The 14,102-nt window shown below is 45.1% G+C and overlaps 2 protein-coding genes across 8 annotated transcripts in view; one reads left to right on the top strand and one right to left on the bottom strand.

Annotated features, from left to right (window-relative positions):
• The window catches only part of LOC132151856 (protein Shroom2-like), a 76,716-nt gene that overhangs the window by 27,518 nt on the left and 35,096 nt on the right, over nt 1–14,102 (bottom strand). The gene's annotated exons all lie outside the window — the stretch shown is intronic.
• LOC132152248 (E3 SUMO-protein ligase ZBED1-like) lies at nt 5,339–7,324 on the top strand. The gene is made up of 2 exons (XM_059561061.1): nt 5,339–6,823; nt 6,923–7,324. The coding sequence occupies exons 1-2, from the start codon at nt 5,339–5,341 to the stop codon at nt 7,322–7,324; spliced, it is 1,887 nt and encodes a 628-aa protein (XP_059417044.1).

Below are 14,102 nucleotides of genomic sequence, written 5' to 3' on the forward strand. Positions count from 1 at the left end.
TCACCCTAGGTTCATTCCATCTACAATAATAGTTTACAACATTGTTAACCTGCAAAATATATAAAATAGAATATTTATATAATATATAAAATAACTCTCTCTCTCTCTCTCTATATATATATATATATATATATATATATATATATGATGTGTGTGATCAATATTGAAGTAAAACTGACAATATTGTGAAATAGCCTATTATTATAAAATGACAGTTCTAGGCTTTTTAGAATAGAAAGAATGAATAAAAGCTCAAAAGAGCAGGATTTTTGAAAAAAAAATTTTTTGTAGCATTATAACTTTTGATCAATTTGTGTCTTTGCTGAATAGAAGTATTCTGAAGTATAAACTAATGTTTTTTGAGAAAAAAACATCCCGTAAAAATAGCATTGTACACACACAGACTCGCTCTGTATTTATTTAAAGGGATATGTTCGTTAAAAACAAATCTTTGAATCTTTGTATTGTCCTTTTTACTCAAGCTAGTGGCACTAAAGATTTTTGATTTCCCCACCACATAAGACATAAAGGACTTATCACACAAAATGTTCAGCTTTTTCCATACAATAGATTCTACTGTCTGAACATTTTGTTAGAAGCACAATCAATGATTGTGTTGTGGCTCTTGGCCACTAGGTGGCAGTAGTCGATCCATGTAAGAAGCTGGCTTGAAGGACTGGCCTCTGAATGATCGGTTCATAACAAAAGGTCTCTTGGGTCAGTAATGTCAATAGAGCATTCGAACACATTTCAGTTAGAAAACAGAAAAAACACCCTCTGTTATTGTCAATAAGCAGTGATGAATTAAACATGCTCTCCTGAGGTCTTTTTCCAAACAAGGTTTCTGAGAATAGTAAATAAACAAATCAACAAAACTTTACAGAAAACCCAGAGAAGATTTATGAGAATGACCAAATCTGAATCACAGAGATAAACATTCTCTTTGAAAGTTTCACCGGGGAATTCAAGGTCATTTCAAGACAAGCCAGTTGGCAAACCTTCCTAAAACAATAACAGTTTACAAAAAGATTTCTCTGAATCAGTCACAACAGAGAAACTCTGATCATCACTCCAGACATGCCTCTGTCACATGACTGCCTCCTCTCATCTGTATTCCACTGTTTCAAGGACTTTATGTGAAGTCACTGTTTGTTTCTGAACCCAACAACCACAATATTCATGTGGAGCATGCACAAATAATATGATTTATGACCTTTTTTTTTGACAACAATTTTATTTTCCATTATACTTCTTTAAGCAATCTGTAGGTACATCTCTAAAGAGAACAATGGTTCTCACCCTTTTTTGGCCCAGCATTGTGAAATATAGGAACATTTATGAAATCATATATTAAACTATGAAAGGGTATTCAACTGTTCAAAAACTACAGTAAAACCAGCAGCCAGATTATTTCAAGTTCATCTGATGCTTTCTGTAGCACATCTGTGTTATTGGTTTGTAGGGTTCTTCTAACAGACAGTCCATTTCTGAAACTCTTTTCTAATAATTTAGTTAAAATGTTTTACCCCTTTGAATCTCTTCTTCTTATTCACCAGTACCAGATGTGGCTTTTTCTTTGAAACTCAGCACAAAAGGCTAGCATCCCAGACGAAACTGCTGCTTGGCATATACTTTTCAATGAAGCTGCCAGCTGAGAAGCTGTAAGGTATCGCTGTCTAAAACTACAGACTCTAATGAGTTTGCCCTCTTGTTATTGCGTATCTGCACCATCAACATCCATTTCTGTCAGGGTTAAATCCTGTTAGCTGCTTTTGTTTAAAACATCATGTACACTCACAGAATAGACTTAATTTCTTGACATTTTTTAAAGCCAAATTCAAACTTTGAAAAACCCAAATAATTTTTTAAACTAGGTGCTTGCTGACCGAAGATAGATCTTGCATTACAATTTCCACACTCTTTAAGTAACAGTACTTACAGAATCAAATAGATCCTATTTTAGCACCAGACAAGACAATCTGTAAAAGTGTGGATGAGTTATCTAATCCACAAGCAGCAGACTCCAAATCCCATTTTAATCACACTGACCATAATCCCCATATATCTATGTAGATAGATTACCATCTCAGTGGGGCATCTGGGCACACTGGCATTCACAGAAACAATCAACTATGCATCCTGCATGAGTGACAATATTTGGTGTTTCATTCACCAACAAGTGTTTAGTTATCATGTTCGTTTAGGTTAGTTAATCTATTTAATCACTGTGACATTTATCACTTGTATTACTATGGCAAACTACAATCAATGTATAAAAAATTGGAATGCGTAAAAAACAGTTAATGTAGTTCATCAGTATTACCCAATATTTTATTGTGTAAATATAATGGTTAAGAAAAAATGCAGAGTCATGCATTAAAAACCAATCCATGCAAAACCAATTACAAATGTTTCCAGTTACCAGTAACTCTGTAGAAATTCACAGATAGCAATGATTGATTTATTGCACAAGCAAAAGTTTACATTCATACATGGAAACAGTGAAAAGTGAATAGCACTGGGCTGGTCATGTGATCTCAAAATGGCAGCCTCCATGAACAGACCTGCTTATACTAAAATAAACTACTACTGATATGACAGCACTGTTAAATAAAAAGTAGAGTTGTTCAGATTCTGATACTAGTATCGGAAATATCACCGATTCCACAACAAATTCTGGCATCGGCGAGTACATGAACCCATATACCGATCCGATACCATTTTCTTAGTTATGACCGCTAGCTTTGCCTAACCGCTGCACGGTTCTTCTTCGCTGCTCAGAATGCATTGCAAACACAGGAAGTTGTGCGGTGTTTCCACAAGCAACCCCTGTTCAGAGCAGCGAAGAAGAAATTAAAACGCGTTAGCAGCACTGATGTAAATATGACTAGATCGCTCATCGCGTTCAAAACTGCCAACAGACAGTGAAGCCGCATCTATATTATAGATCAGTGGTTAGCAGTATGTCCGCTGTTTAGCAGTATTTCAGACTGGCCCAACCAGACAGTAAAACGGCGACTAGGGATGCCACAAGTACTGCCACTAAACTGCCAAGTCGGTGCTGAAAATTAAAAAATGTGATAATACCAGCGTACTAACATAACCTCGGTTCTCTCTAGAAGAGGGAACGAGTACTGCATCTTAGCTAAGACGCTACGGGAAAAGTCTCTTTTCACGAAATACTGAAGCAAAGAATTATCCTTAATTTTGAATTTTTGTAAAGCACATTTGCAGCAGCACACAGCCATAGGCGAGACGGCTCGCTCGCTCATTGGCTGCTCTGCGGCAAGTGCACAGCCTATCGAGCGCAGGCTGATGCAGGCTTCGCGCCCTTCATGCCACTTCCCGCCGAAACGGGTGTGGCCCAACCCTATAAAAGGAGCTCGAAAAAGCTGACTCACCTGATTTATTTCATTGCCGAAGCAAACCAGAGTGAATCGTGCGCACGGCAGAGAACGCAGTACTCGTTCCCTCTTCTAGAGAGAACCGAGGTTAGGTTAGTAACCGAGTACGTTCTCTTACGAGAGTTCTCTCGTACTGCGTCTTAGCTAAGACGCTACGGGAACCCCATGTAAAACGCTGTGCGCGCAGGGATCACACACCAATAAACCTGAAGCAATGCCCAGGATTTACAGTGCACAGTCACCCGAGGGACTCACAGAGAGTCCAGGACAGGAGAGGGGGGGGGCCCTCCGTCCCATATCTAGCAGCACCCGTAGATGCGGCAATACAACATCACACAGTCGAGGCAAGGCCTGACCAATGTGGCAATACGGGTCTTACGCAATGCTGCCCATATAACAGTCGGCAGCGCATAACGCTCACAAACTCAGAATTCCCATCAGGGCCCTGATTCGGCTATACCGACAGCAGCCTTGCTTGCAAGGCGGGAACCTCCAGGTTATAGAACCTGATAAATGTAGACGGCGAGGCCCAACCTGTCGCCATACATATATCCTGCAAGGAGATCCCAGTAGACCATGCCCACGACGAGGCGACGCCCCTCGTGGAGTGTGCTCTGACGCCCAGTGGGCACTGAAGGCCCCTGGAAGCGTAAGCTAACGCTATGGCGTCAACTATCCATCTGGATAGAGTCTGTCTCGAAACAGCCATTCCCTTGGAACGTCCACTGAACGAGACAAACAGCTGCTCAGTCTGTCGAAAGACAGCGGAGCGAGACACTCGAGTCTCCATCCTCTCCTGACACCGACAGGGCAGACAGGGCAATAACCTGAGCCCGAAACGGCGTGTTGAGGGACTTTGGCACATAACCGTGCCTAGGTTTGAGTATGACCCTTGAGTCATTAGGCCCAAACTCCAAGCACGACTGGCTCACCGAGAGCGCGTGCAGGTCACCCACATGCTTCACTGAAGCGACAGCCAACAAGAATACCGTCTTGAACGACAGATGCTGGAGGCTAATCGATTGGATAGGCTCAAAAGGGGGACCCTTCATGGCCTCCAAAACCGCCGCTATGTCCCATATAGGGACTGACGGAGGTCTGGGAGGATTCAGCCTCCTAGCTCCTCTAAGGGAGCGAATGACCAAATCATTCCTTCCTATTGACTGACCGAACGCTGTTTCAGAAAACGCTGCGATGGCCGCCACAAAAACTTTGAGCGTGGATGGGGCTCTGCCCTTATCCAACAGCTCCTGTAGGAAGGAGAGAACCTCCTGTAGGAAGGGGTGAACATCCCCGAGCTGTACACCAGCTGGAGAACACAGACCACTTCGAGGCATACAGCCGTCGTGTCGACGGAGCTCTAGCCTGAGTGATGGTATTTAGCACTCCCACTGAGAGATCAGCGGGTAACCGTTGAGCGCCCACACATGGAGGGACCACAACTCCGGTTGAGGGTGCCAAATCGAGCCCCTGGCCTGCGAGAGGAGGTCCCTCCTCAACGGCACTGGCCACGGGGCGATGTCTGCTAACCGCATCAAATCTGGGAACCATGGTTGGTTCTTCCAAAAAGGTGCTACAAGCAGTATTAAACATCTCGTTTCTCTCACCCGTTCTATCACCTGCGGAAGGAGGGAGACGGGAGGGAAAGCATAAAGCGGGCAGCACGGCCATCTCCGTGACTAGGGATGTAACGATATTGACGATATCGCGCTATCGCGGTGGTAAACGTGTCTCGATATCGTCGTGGTTGGGTTACAATATTAAAAGGACAGGTGTCCGTCAAAAAGCAAGAGGAATAAACACAGTCCCGCGGAACAAATCATTGTTAACTACATAGACCATGATCCTTTGCGCTGCGTTGTCACAACAACCGTTGTTAAGCCAATAGGATTGCACGCTGCACGCTGTCCACACAAGCTCACAGCAAAGCCAGCATGGCCGACAGCGATACTTGTAAGGATGAAAACAACAACCCCGAATTTGAGATTGTGCCAGCCCCTGCAGCTTTTAAATCAGATGTCTGGAAACATTTTGGTTTCGCCGTGTCAAAAAACACAAAAGGAGAGAAGGTGGTGGACAGACAATGGACTATGTGCAAGCACTGCCACAGTAAACTGCGATACAACACAGGAAACACAAGCAACATGCGAAGTCATCTGACGACCCATCATCCCGAAAAGTTTGCAGATTCTCTCACAAAGAAAGTCCTGTCCGGTCAAAAAACCCTGAAGGAGGCATTTTCAACAACTATGCCACACAACAGCGCAAGGGCTCAAGAAATCACGAGGTACATCGCGGAATACATAGCGTGTGATTTACGTCCCTTTTCTGCAGTAGATGGCAAAGGATTTAAAAGGTTAGTGGCCAAGCTTGAGCCGAAGTATCAAATGCCGTCGCGGGCTCATTTTAGTCAAACTGTGTTCCCTGCTCTTTACCGTGAGACAAAAGAACGTGTCATGTTGAACCTTAAACAGTCCGAGTGCATTGCTATTACCACTGATGGGTGGACTTCAAGAGCGACTCACAGTTACATCACTATTACGGCACATGTTTTGACGAGTGAATGGGAAATGCAGAGTTACGTTTTACAAACTAGACAGCCTAGCGAATCACACACTGGCGTAAACATAGCTGAAGTCCTTAAATCTGCAGTCAAAGAGTGGGGGCTGGACAAGATTGGAACAAGGATCGCTGTTGTTACTGACAACGCAAGCAACATGCGAGTAGCAGTAAAGGAAGCCGAACTGTCCCCTCACATACGGTGCTTTGCGCACACACTAAACCTGGCCTCCAAAGCAGGTTTAAAGGTCAACGCAGTGAGCCGCCTCCTCGGTAGAGTCAGACGTGTAGCAAGTTTTTTTCACCGCAGTTCTACAGCCACAGCCGTGCTGACCACCAAACAAAAACTACTCAATCTCCCTGTACATAAACTCATTATTGATGTAGTGACAAGATGGAATAGCTCTCTGGACATGGTGGAGCGCTATCTTGAACAGCAACAAGCTGTTGCTGCAGCCCTACTGAGTGATGAACTGAGACACAAGTCACGTGAAATTGACACTTTGGACACATCTGACATTGCAAATGCAGAGGATCTTGTGAAGATTCTTTTACCAATAAAAAAGGCCACAACTGTTCTCTGTGATGAGTTGCAACCAACAATATCTCTCATTTCACCACTAAAACAAATGATTCAAGACAGCATGGCCACAGATAATCATGACTCAAATGCCATTGCTCAGATGAAGGTAGCCATTCTGAAGGATCTTACTGACAGATACCAAGGAGAGGATGAAAAGTTCATGCAGGAGAGCAGTGCGTTGGATCCACGCTTTCGGACCTTGCAACATCTAGGCAGTGGAGAGAGAGAGGACGTCTTTGAAAGAATAAAGTTCAAAGCATCACAGATGCAACAACAGGTAAAAAATGTTAAAGCTGTGCCATAGAGAAAATTGAGAGAAATACAATAAAATGTAACAAAATGCTGATATAATGTATTTTTATCATTTATGAACCAGGACCAAGATGTGCTGCCCAGGAGCCCACATCCAGCAGATCTGGACGACAGCAGCGCGAGCTTTGTGCCTCCTCTTAAGAAGCATGCCCTTGAGGACCTCCTTGGCTCTTCTTTTAGCAGTAATCAAGTCACAGGTGGAATTCAGGCAGAAATTGACTCTTACTGCAAAGAAGCATTAGTTTCACTGTCTGCTTGCCCTCTTAAGTGGTGGAGAGACAATGCAGGGCGGTATCCTATTCTGTCTTCATTAGCAAAGACCTACCTGTGTATACCCGCTACCTCAGTGCCCAGTGAAAGGGTATTTTCAACAGCAGGGGATATTGTAAATGCCCAGAGGTCTCTTCTTCTCCCTTGCAATGTAGATCTTTTGATTTTTCTAAAGAAAAACTTGAACATTAGCTAAAGAATAGTTCAGTGTTTTTCAGAAGGCTTTTTGCCAGACAGTTTAAGGATTTTTTTTACTGTTCTTTTTTTTTTTCTTGTAATGTAGATATTTTGATCTTTCTGATGAAAAACGTGAACATAAGCTAAATGATAGGTCAGTGTTTTTTTTAAGGCTTTTTGACTTGACTATTTTATTTAAGTTTAAGTTATGTTTCTAAATACCAGTTTTAAAAGGCTGTCCTTATTTGCCTTGCACATTTAAACCTGACTTAACTTGATCTTTGTTTGCACTTAAAGGGAATTGCCTATTGTTTACAATTGTTCTAGCTGCTTCTTAACTTGAACATTGCACAGAAGAATCAGTTATGCAACCAAATATTACTATACAGAATATTGATGTTCCTGACTACAACTTGCACTTTAAAAGCACTATGTGATCAGTGTTTTATGTTGTCATGGATCCATAAATACAACAATAAATTGCCTGTTGACTGGCAAAAGCAGAATAAATGTCGGTATTTTTTCTCTATTATCATCACAAACACTATCGTGGGCTATTTAACAATACCGTGAGCTTTTCCACAATATCGCAATAAATATCGTACCGTGAGGTCAATATCGAAATTGTATCGTACCGTGAGATTTTGATATCGTTACATCCCTATCCGTGACAGCGTGCTTTCTTCTTGGAAAAGAACGCGGGGCAGTGAGCGTTTTCGTGGGACGCGAAGAGGTCCACCTCCGCCCTGCCAAATCTCTCCCACAACAGCCGGACTGTTTGCGGGTGTAGAGACCATTCGCCCGTAGGAATGTTGTTTCTGGAAAGCCTGTCTGGACCCAGATTCTGTAGCCCAGGCACATGAACTGCCCTCAGCGAGCGCAAGTTGCGCTGAGCCCAAACCAGGAGGCGTTCTGTCAGCCTGTACAGGTTTCGGGACCCGAAACTGCCCTGGCGATTTATGTAGGACACCACAGACATGTTGTCCGAACGGACTAAGACATGGCGGCCCTTGATTCGGGGACAAAAGCACGTCAGCGCGTTCTCCACTGCCAGCATTTCCAGACAGTTGATATGTTGGAGCTTTTCCCGTTCTGACCACAGGCCAAAGGACGGTCTGCCCTCGAGCAGCGCTCCCCATCCCGAAGTGGAGGCGTCCGTCGACACCATCTTCACTTCCGAGGAAGTCCCCAGGTTTACACCTGATTGGTACCAGTCGTTTGCTATCCAGGGTTTCAGGGCTGTAACGCAGCCCTGATTGACCTTGAGACGCAGTCGACCAGATACCCGCGCTTTCAGCCAAAACTGCAGGGGGCGCATGCGGAGCAGGCTCAACTGCAGAACCGGAGATGCTGAGGCCATGAGACCCAGCATCCTCTGACATTCTCTGAGCGAAACGGTCACGCCGCAGCGGAGAGAACTCGCCGCGCGCTGAATGCCCAACGCGCGCTGTGGTGACAGCCACGCCGTCATGGAACGTGAGTCCAGAGCTAAACCCAAAAACAGTATCGTCTGACTGGGGTTCAGCGAACTCTTCGTCCAGTTGACACTGAGACAGAGTTTCTCGAGGTGATCGAGTAAAACGGCCCTGTGCTCCACGAGCTCCGCTCGTGATTGCGCCAGAATCAGCCAGTCGTCCAAATAGGTTAGCACTCGCATGCCTCTGAGTCTGAGAGGAGCGAGCGCTGCGTCCATGCACCTCGTAAACGTACAAGGAGCTACGGACAAGCCGAACGGCAGGACTGTAAACTGGTATGCCTGGCCCTCAAAGGCGAATCTCAAATATCGCCTGTGACTTGACGCTATCTGTATTTGAAAATACGCGTCCTTCAGATCTATTGACATGAACCAGTCTCCTCTGCGAATATGCGCGAGGAGCTTCCTGGTCGTAAGCATTCTGAAACTGCATTTCACCAATGCCTTGTTCAGCTGTCTTAGATCCAGTATGGGCCTGAGACCCCCATCTCTCTTGGGCACTAGAAAGCATCTGCTGTACAGCCCCCCCTCGCTTTGAGCTTGAGACATAGGCTCTACAGCCCCTTTGCTCAACAGTTTTGATATTTCGGCCCGAAGTATGTGTGCTACTTCTGTTTTGACCGTGGTTTCGACGCGCGCTAAAAAGCGCGGAGGGCGTCGAAAAAACTGTAGCGAGTAGCCTCTCTTTATAATGCCTAGCACCCAATCCGAAACCCCTGGAAGCGATGACCATGCATCTGCATGAATGGCTAAGGGCTGGATGCGAAGCGCGCTCTGTTGACTGGGCAACGGCGGCGCTTCGGTGTGCTGTAACATGGGCGTTACGCCTGTGGCATTTGAGGCAGGGAGCGCGCTGATCACAGCTGGCAGATCGCTCCTCCTCGACCCCGTCCCGGCACTTAACCGATTGAGGGAGGGCTGAGCGGGTCCCGTGGGACTCGTGATGTCTGCGTGTAACTGAGGGCTGCAAGTGTGCACATTTACTGCTTTCGACTCGCTGTCTGCCTGGGCAGAATGTACGTTCACGGGTTTCGTTTTTACAGAAACCACATGACGCGTGTGACATAGTGATTGTGGGCACTGAGGAGTGGGCACGTTTACTATACGATCGACCTGAGTCGCTTTTATGGGCGCGAGCCCTGTGTGAAGAGCTGTGCTTATATGTGGAGATGGGCACTGAGCAGTGGGCATCGTCACTACATTTATAGCACCATCGGCCATGGCCGGGACACCAGAAATTACACCTTTTTCGGGAAATATCTGGGTAGCCGTGATAACGGTTTTTGTGTGCAGGCAAGCAGGCAACCGTACAGGCTTGCGCATTTCAAAAGACGCTGAAACAGTCACAATCCTTGGAACTGAAACAGCGGCGGGCTTAGGTGAGAGTTTGGCCGCGGCGGCTCGTACACCGGCGCTTTCCTAGGATGGCTTCGGGGCTCCCGGCCTCACCGTAATCCTCTGCCGCGGTCCCCGCAGTGCGGGGCGACGGCCGGTAGAGCGAGAACGGGGGTCTCGAGCTGCGTTGCTGAAGCTGTTGTGATAACGGCTTTTGTGTGCAGGCAAGCGGGCAACTGTGCAGGCTTGCGCATTGCAGAAAACGCTGAGACAGTCACAATTCCTGGAACTGACACAGCGGCGCGCTTGGGTGAGAGCTCGGCCACAGCGGAACTCGTACACCGGCGCTTCGATGAAGCAGCCATCGTGTGTAGTGCGCAGCCTGCTCAGCAGCAGAAAAGATTCGCGCGAGCAGAGGTGACGTCAAGCAGCAGGCTTTAGATGGCAACACTGCGTTCGTCCGCCGTCCAGCAGAGGGTGGACAAAGGTGCGTCGCTATCGCCTGTTCCACCGGTGGAAGTGACTGGTAGTTCCTGTTTTTAGCATCATCCAGTGTGGAGAATGCTAGTGAGACAGACGAACGAGTTCGCGCTGAATATGGAGCGTTCCAAGCCTTTGCCACCTCTTCGTGAAGCTCAGGAAGAAATGAGGCGGGCTTTGAGAAGTACGCTCATCCGAAAGGAAACTACCATCCAGCCGGGAACGAGAGGGGGGGGGGCGCTGGTGCAGACCACTCGAGGCCGAGACTCGTCGCGGCCAGCGTGAGCACTCGCCTCGGCTCCTTCTCGATGTCAGCTCGTTTGCTGGGCTTCTGAGCAGAAGGCTCGAGATCCTCTGAGCTCGCCCAGCCCTCACTGCCCGAAGCTAGCAGAGAGCGCGTGTCCTCTTCCCCCGACGCGGCCCTGAGATCGACCTCCTCGGATGACGTGGCGGCAAACAGCGGGCGCTGCCCATCGTGAAGCGATGCAGGGGAGGCCGGTGAAGCAGGGAGAACCGGCGAGCTCGGTTGAGCTGAAGACGGTTCCGGAATCCGCTGGAAGCGGCGCTTTTACGGCGCCTCAGCGCAGCGGAGAATGCAGGCTCAGAGAAAAAGGCCAAGCGAGTCCTCAGAGTCACCATGGCAACAGCTCGCAGTGAGGGCATCCGGCGTTAGCGAGCGCTGCATGATCTTCACCCAGGCAGGAGACACAGATGACGTACCGGTCTCCCTCGCTGAGTGGGGCTCTGACGAGCCGCAGGAAGGCATCTTAAAAAAGACGCAAGCTCTTTTACGAGTGTGTGTCGCAGGGCGAACACACACACACACATAAAGAACAGTTGGATATAACAGAACTGAAAAGGATATGTGCGCCGGAGAGCGCAGCAGGAACGGCAGTGGAAGGCGGTGAAGGCCAGCAGCTTCAGAAGTGGCTTGTCCCGCTGCTTCCTTCGTGATCCAGCAATGCGTGAGCTTCGCTGAAGAGATGAAAAATCAGGTGAGTCAGCCTTTTCGAGCTCCTTTTATAGGGTTGGGCCACACCCGTTTCGGCGGGAAGTGGCATGAAGGGCGCGAAGCCCTCGGTCGGCCGTCGGGCAGTTTTTGTGCATTGGCCGACTAAGTTTCCTCAGTGTGTTCCGCACCGTCGGCTGAAATTGGTCCTCGTCGGCTTTTCTTCTGCCGATTCGACATGTTGAATCGGCGTCGGGCCGTCGGTGAAAGAGGGAACTCTGATTGGCTGTTCAGCTTAGTGAACGAGTCAGTGGACGAGAATAATAGCAAAACAGGGTGCAAAGTCAAAACGGTACAGATAGAGGCTGTTCTAATGATATGTCATCTTACCTGATTGTTCCTTGGCGAATATTTCAATATTAACACGAGAGGAGTGGAATAAAGAAAGTGTTTAGCAGGATTAATATTCAAAACAGTAAGCACGCGCTGCTTTGTTTACGGTTTGTATAACTTCAGCCGGCAGCGTCAGTTTCCCTTTTTGAATGACGAATATAGACGAATATATCTGCAGAAATAGACAGTTGTCACATTTACACGCAGGCGCAGAACGCGCATTCTACCTAACAGTCGGCAGTAGTTCTCTCGTGTGTTCAAGTGCAGCTTTTTACCCCAACGCGAGGCGACAACACAGTTGGCTTTCATCAGCGCTAGTTCGTCGGTGTCGGCTTGGTGTGTTCCAGGCTTAAATAAACAGGGACGCGCTTCTGTGCCATTCATTAACAGAGACACGCAGAACATACAGGATTCATATTTAAATGGACTGTTCCGGCTTAATATTTACAGATATTAGTCCATATCGTGATTTGATGTAAGTGCAATGACCTATTTTTGATTAATTCATTCAAAATTTGGCAAATTCTGTGCCATTCCACGTTAAACTGTAAAATCCGTTTTAATGACTGGATTCCGCGATTCCCTCCACGTTTTCTGCATTGCGGAAATCATAGGGCCCTAGTTGTGGTATGCCAGCTCTATCTTGCAATGGACACACGCCACGACATTCTCTTTACGTTTGCACGCGCCCTCAAATCAAAACACTGCTGACTCCTTGTGTCTCCTTCCGCTTTGTGGGTGACGTAAACGAGGTCACATTAAAAAAATTATTGCGAAAGGACCTGACGTAAGCTTTAAAATAAATTAAAAGAGGCTTCGAGACAGAGGAATTTGCCTCGATCATTTTTTGTAATCGAGTTACTCGAGGAATCGTTTCAGCCCTAAAACACAGACACTCAAAGATCTTCATGGCAACCCATCAAAATAAATGTTCGGTTTAATGTGAGTAATTTGACAATATGTTAAGCTACTGTTATAGCCTACAGTAGATTTAGCTATGTCTCTATGTAGTAGTAATAATACTTCTCTATTGATAATAATAATTATGCCTAGACGGTTGCTTGTTTTTTACTTGTTTTGTTGTAAAGAGATTATCTGATTAATATATAATTTTTTTATATTCCTAGACTTATTTGTTGCAGTTTTTTATACAGTTATATTGTAAAACTAAAATACCTTTTTTAGTTTGCGGTGTTAGATTTTTGGCTGCATTTGAAGTTCTTTTTCGCTTAAGAAAATAAATAATATTACTGTCAAATTCATGTCAGATAATAAAAATACTATAATAAATACAGTAGTTCACCATGTGTTTGTTCATGTTTTATTAAGGGATAAGTCTGAAGCACACCATAAAATAATTCTACCAATTTACACAGGGCTAGTAGTTCATACAGCTGTATATACAGATACACACCCAGGTATCGGATCAGTACTCGGTATTGGCCGATACCCTGAGCCCAGGTATCGGAATCGGTATCGGGAAGAAAAAAAGGGTATCGGAACATCTCTAATAAAAAGAAAACTATTACGAATTGTTCATTTAAATAAAGCTAATAAAAAATACAAATAAATATGAAATACAAATTTTAAATGTAAAACATAACATCTTAACCCTCTCAGGCTCAAATTAAGTTTTAGTAACTTAGTAACTTTAGTAACCTTTAGTAAAGTTTTTAGTACTCCAGATACATAAAATATGTATCTGGAGTAATAAGTTTTTAGTTGCAAAACTGTTTCAAATCAGCAACGCCTGCCTTGAGAGGGTTAAAATAGATTAAATGAACATTTTAAAATTTTGCCTCGGGAACTAAAATATGTTTATGCAGAAGTACTTAAGTTAATAAATAAATAAAAAATAAAATAAAGTGATTATTAAAAAAAACTAAAAACTTATAAAAGAGACAAAAGTAAATATCAAAAATACTAAAACTAAAATGAAAACTGAAGATATAAAAATAGAAGCTAATTTAATATATTAATAAATATTAAAATAGTATAAACATTATACTAAAATAACATTGTACGAGTCTTCATCTCATGTGATCCCTTTTAAACACTTTAGTACTGTTCATTTCTCGGTATAAAATATTTTAGTTAGGAAAAACTTTATGACATTGAACGATGTATCCAGGCATACAGATGGCCTTGTTCCACCATATATGTAAT

The sequence above is a fragment of the Carassius carassius genome, chromosome 10 (genome assembly GCF_963082965.1).
Source record: "Carassius carassius chromosome 10, fCarCar2.1, whole genome shotgun sequence".
In the NCBI taxonomy this organism is placed as follows: Eukaryota; Metazoa; Chordata; class Actinopteri; order Cypriniformes; family Cyprinidae; genus Carassius; species Carassius carassius.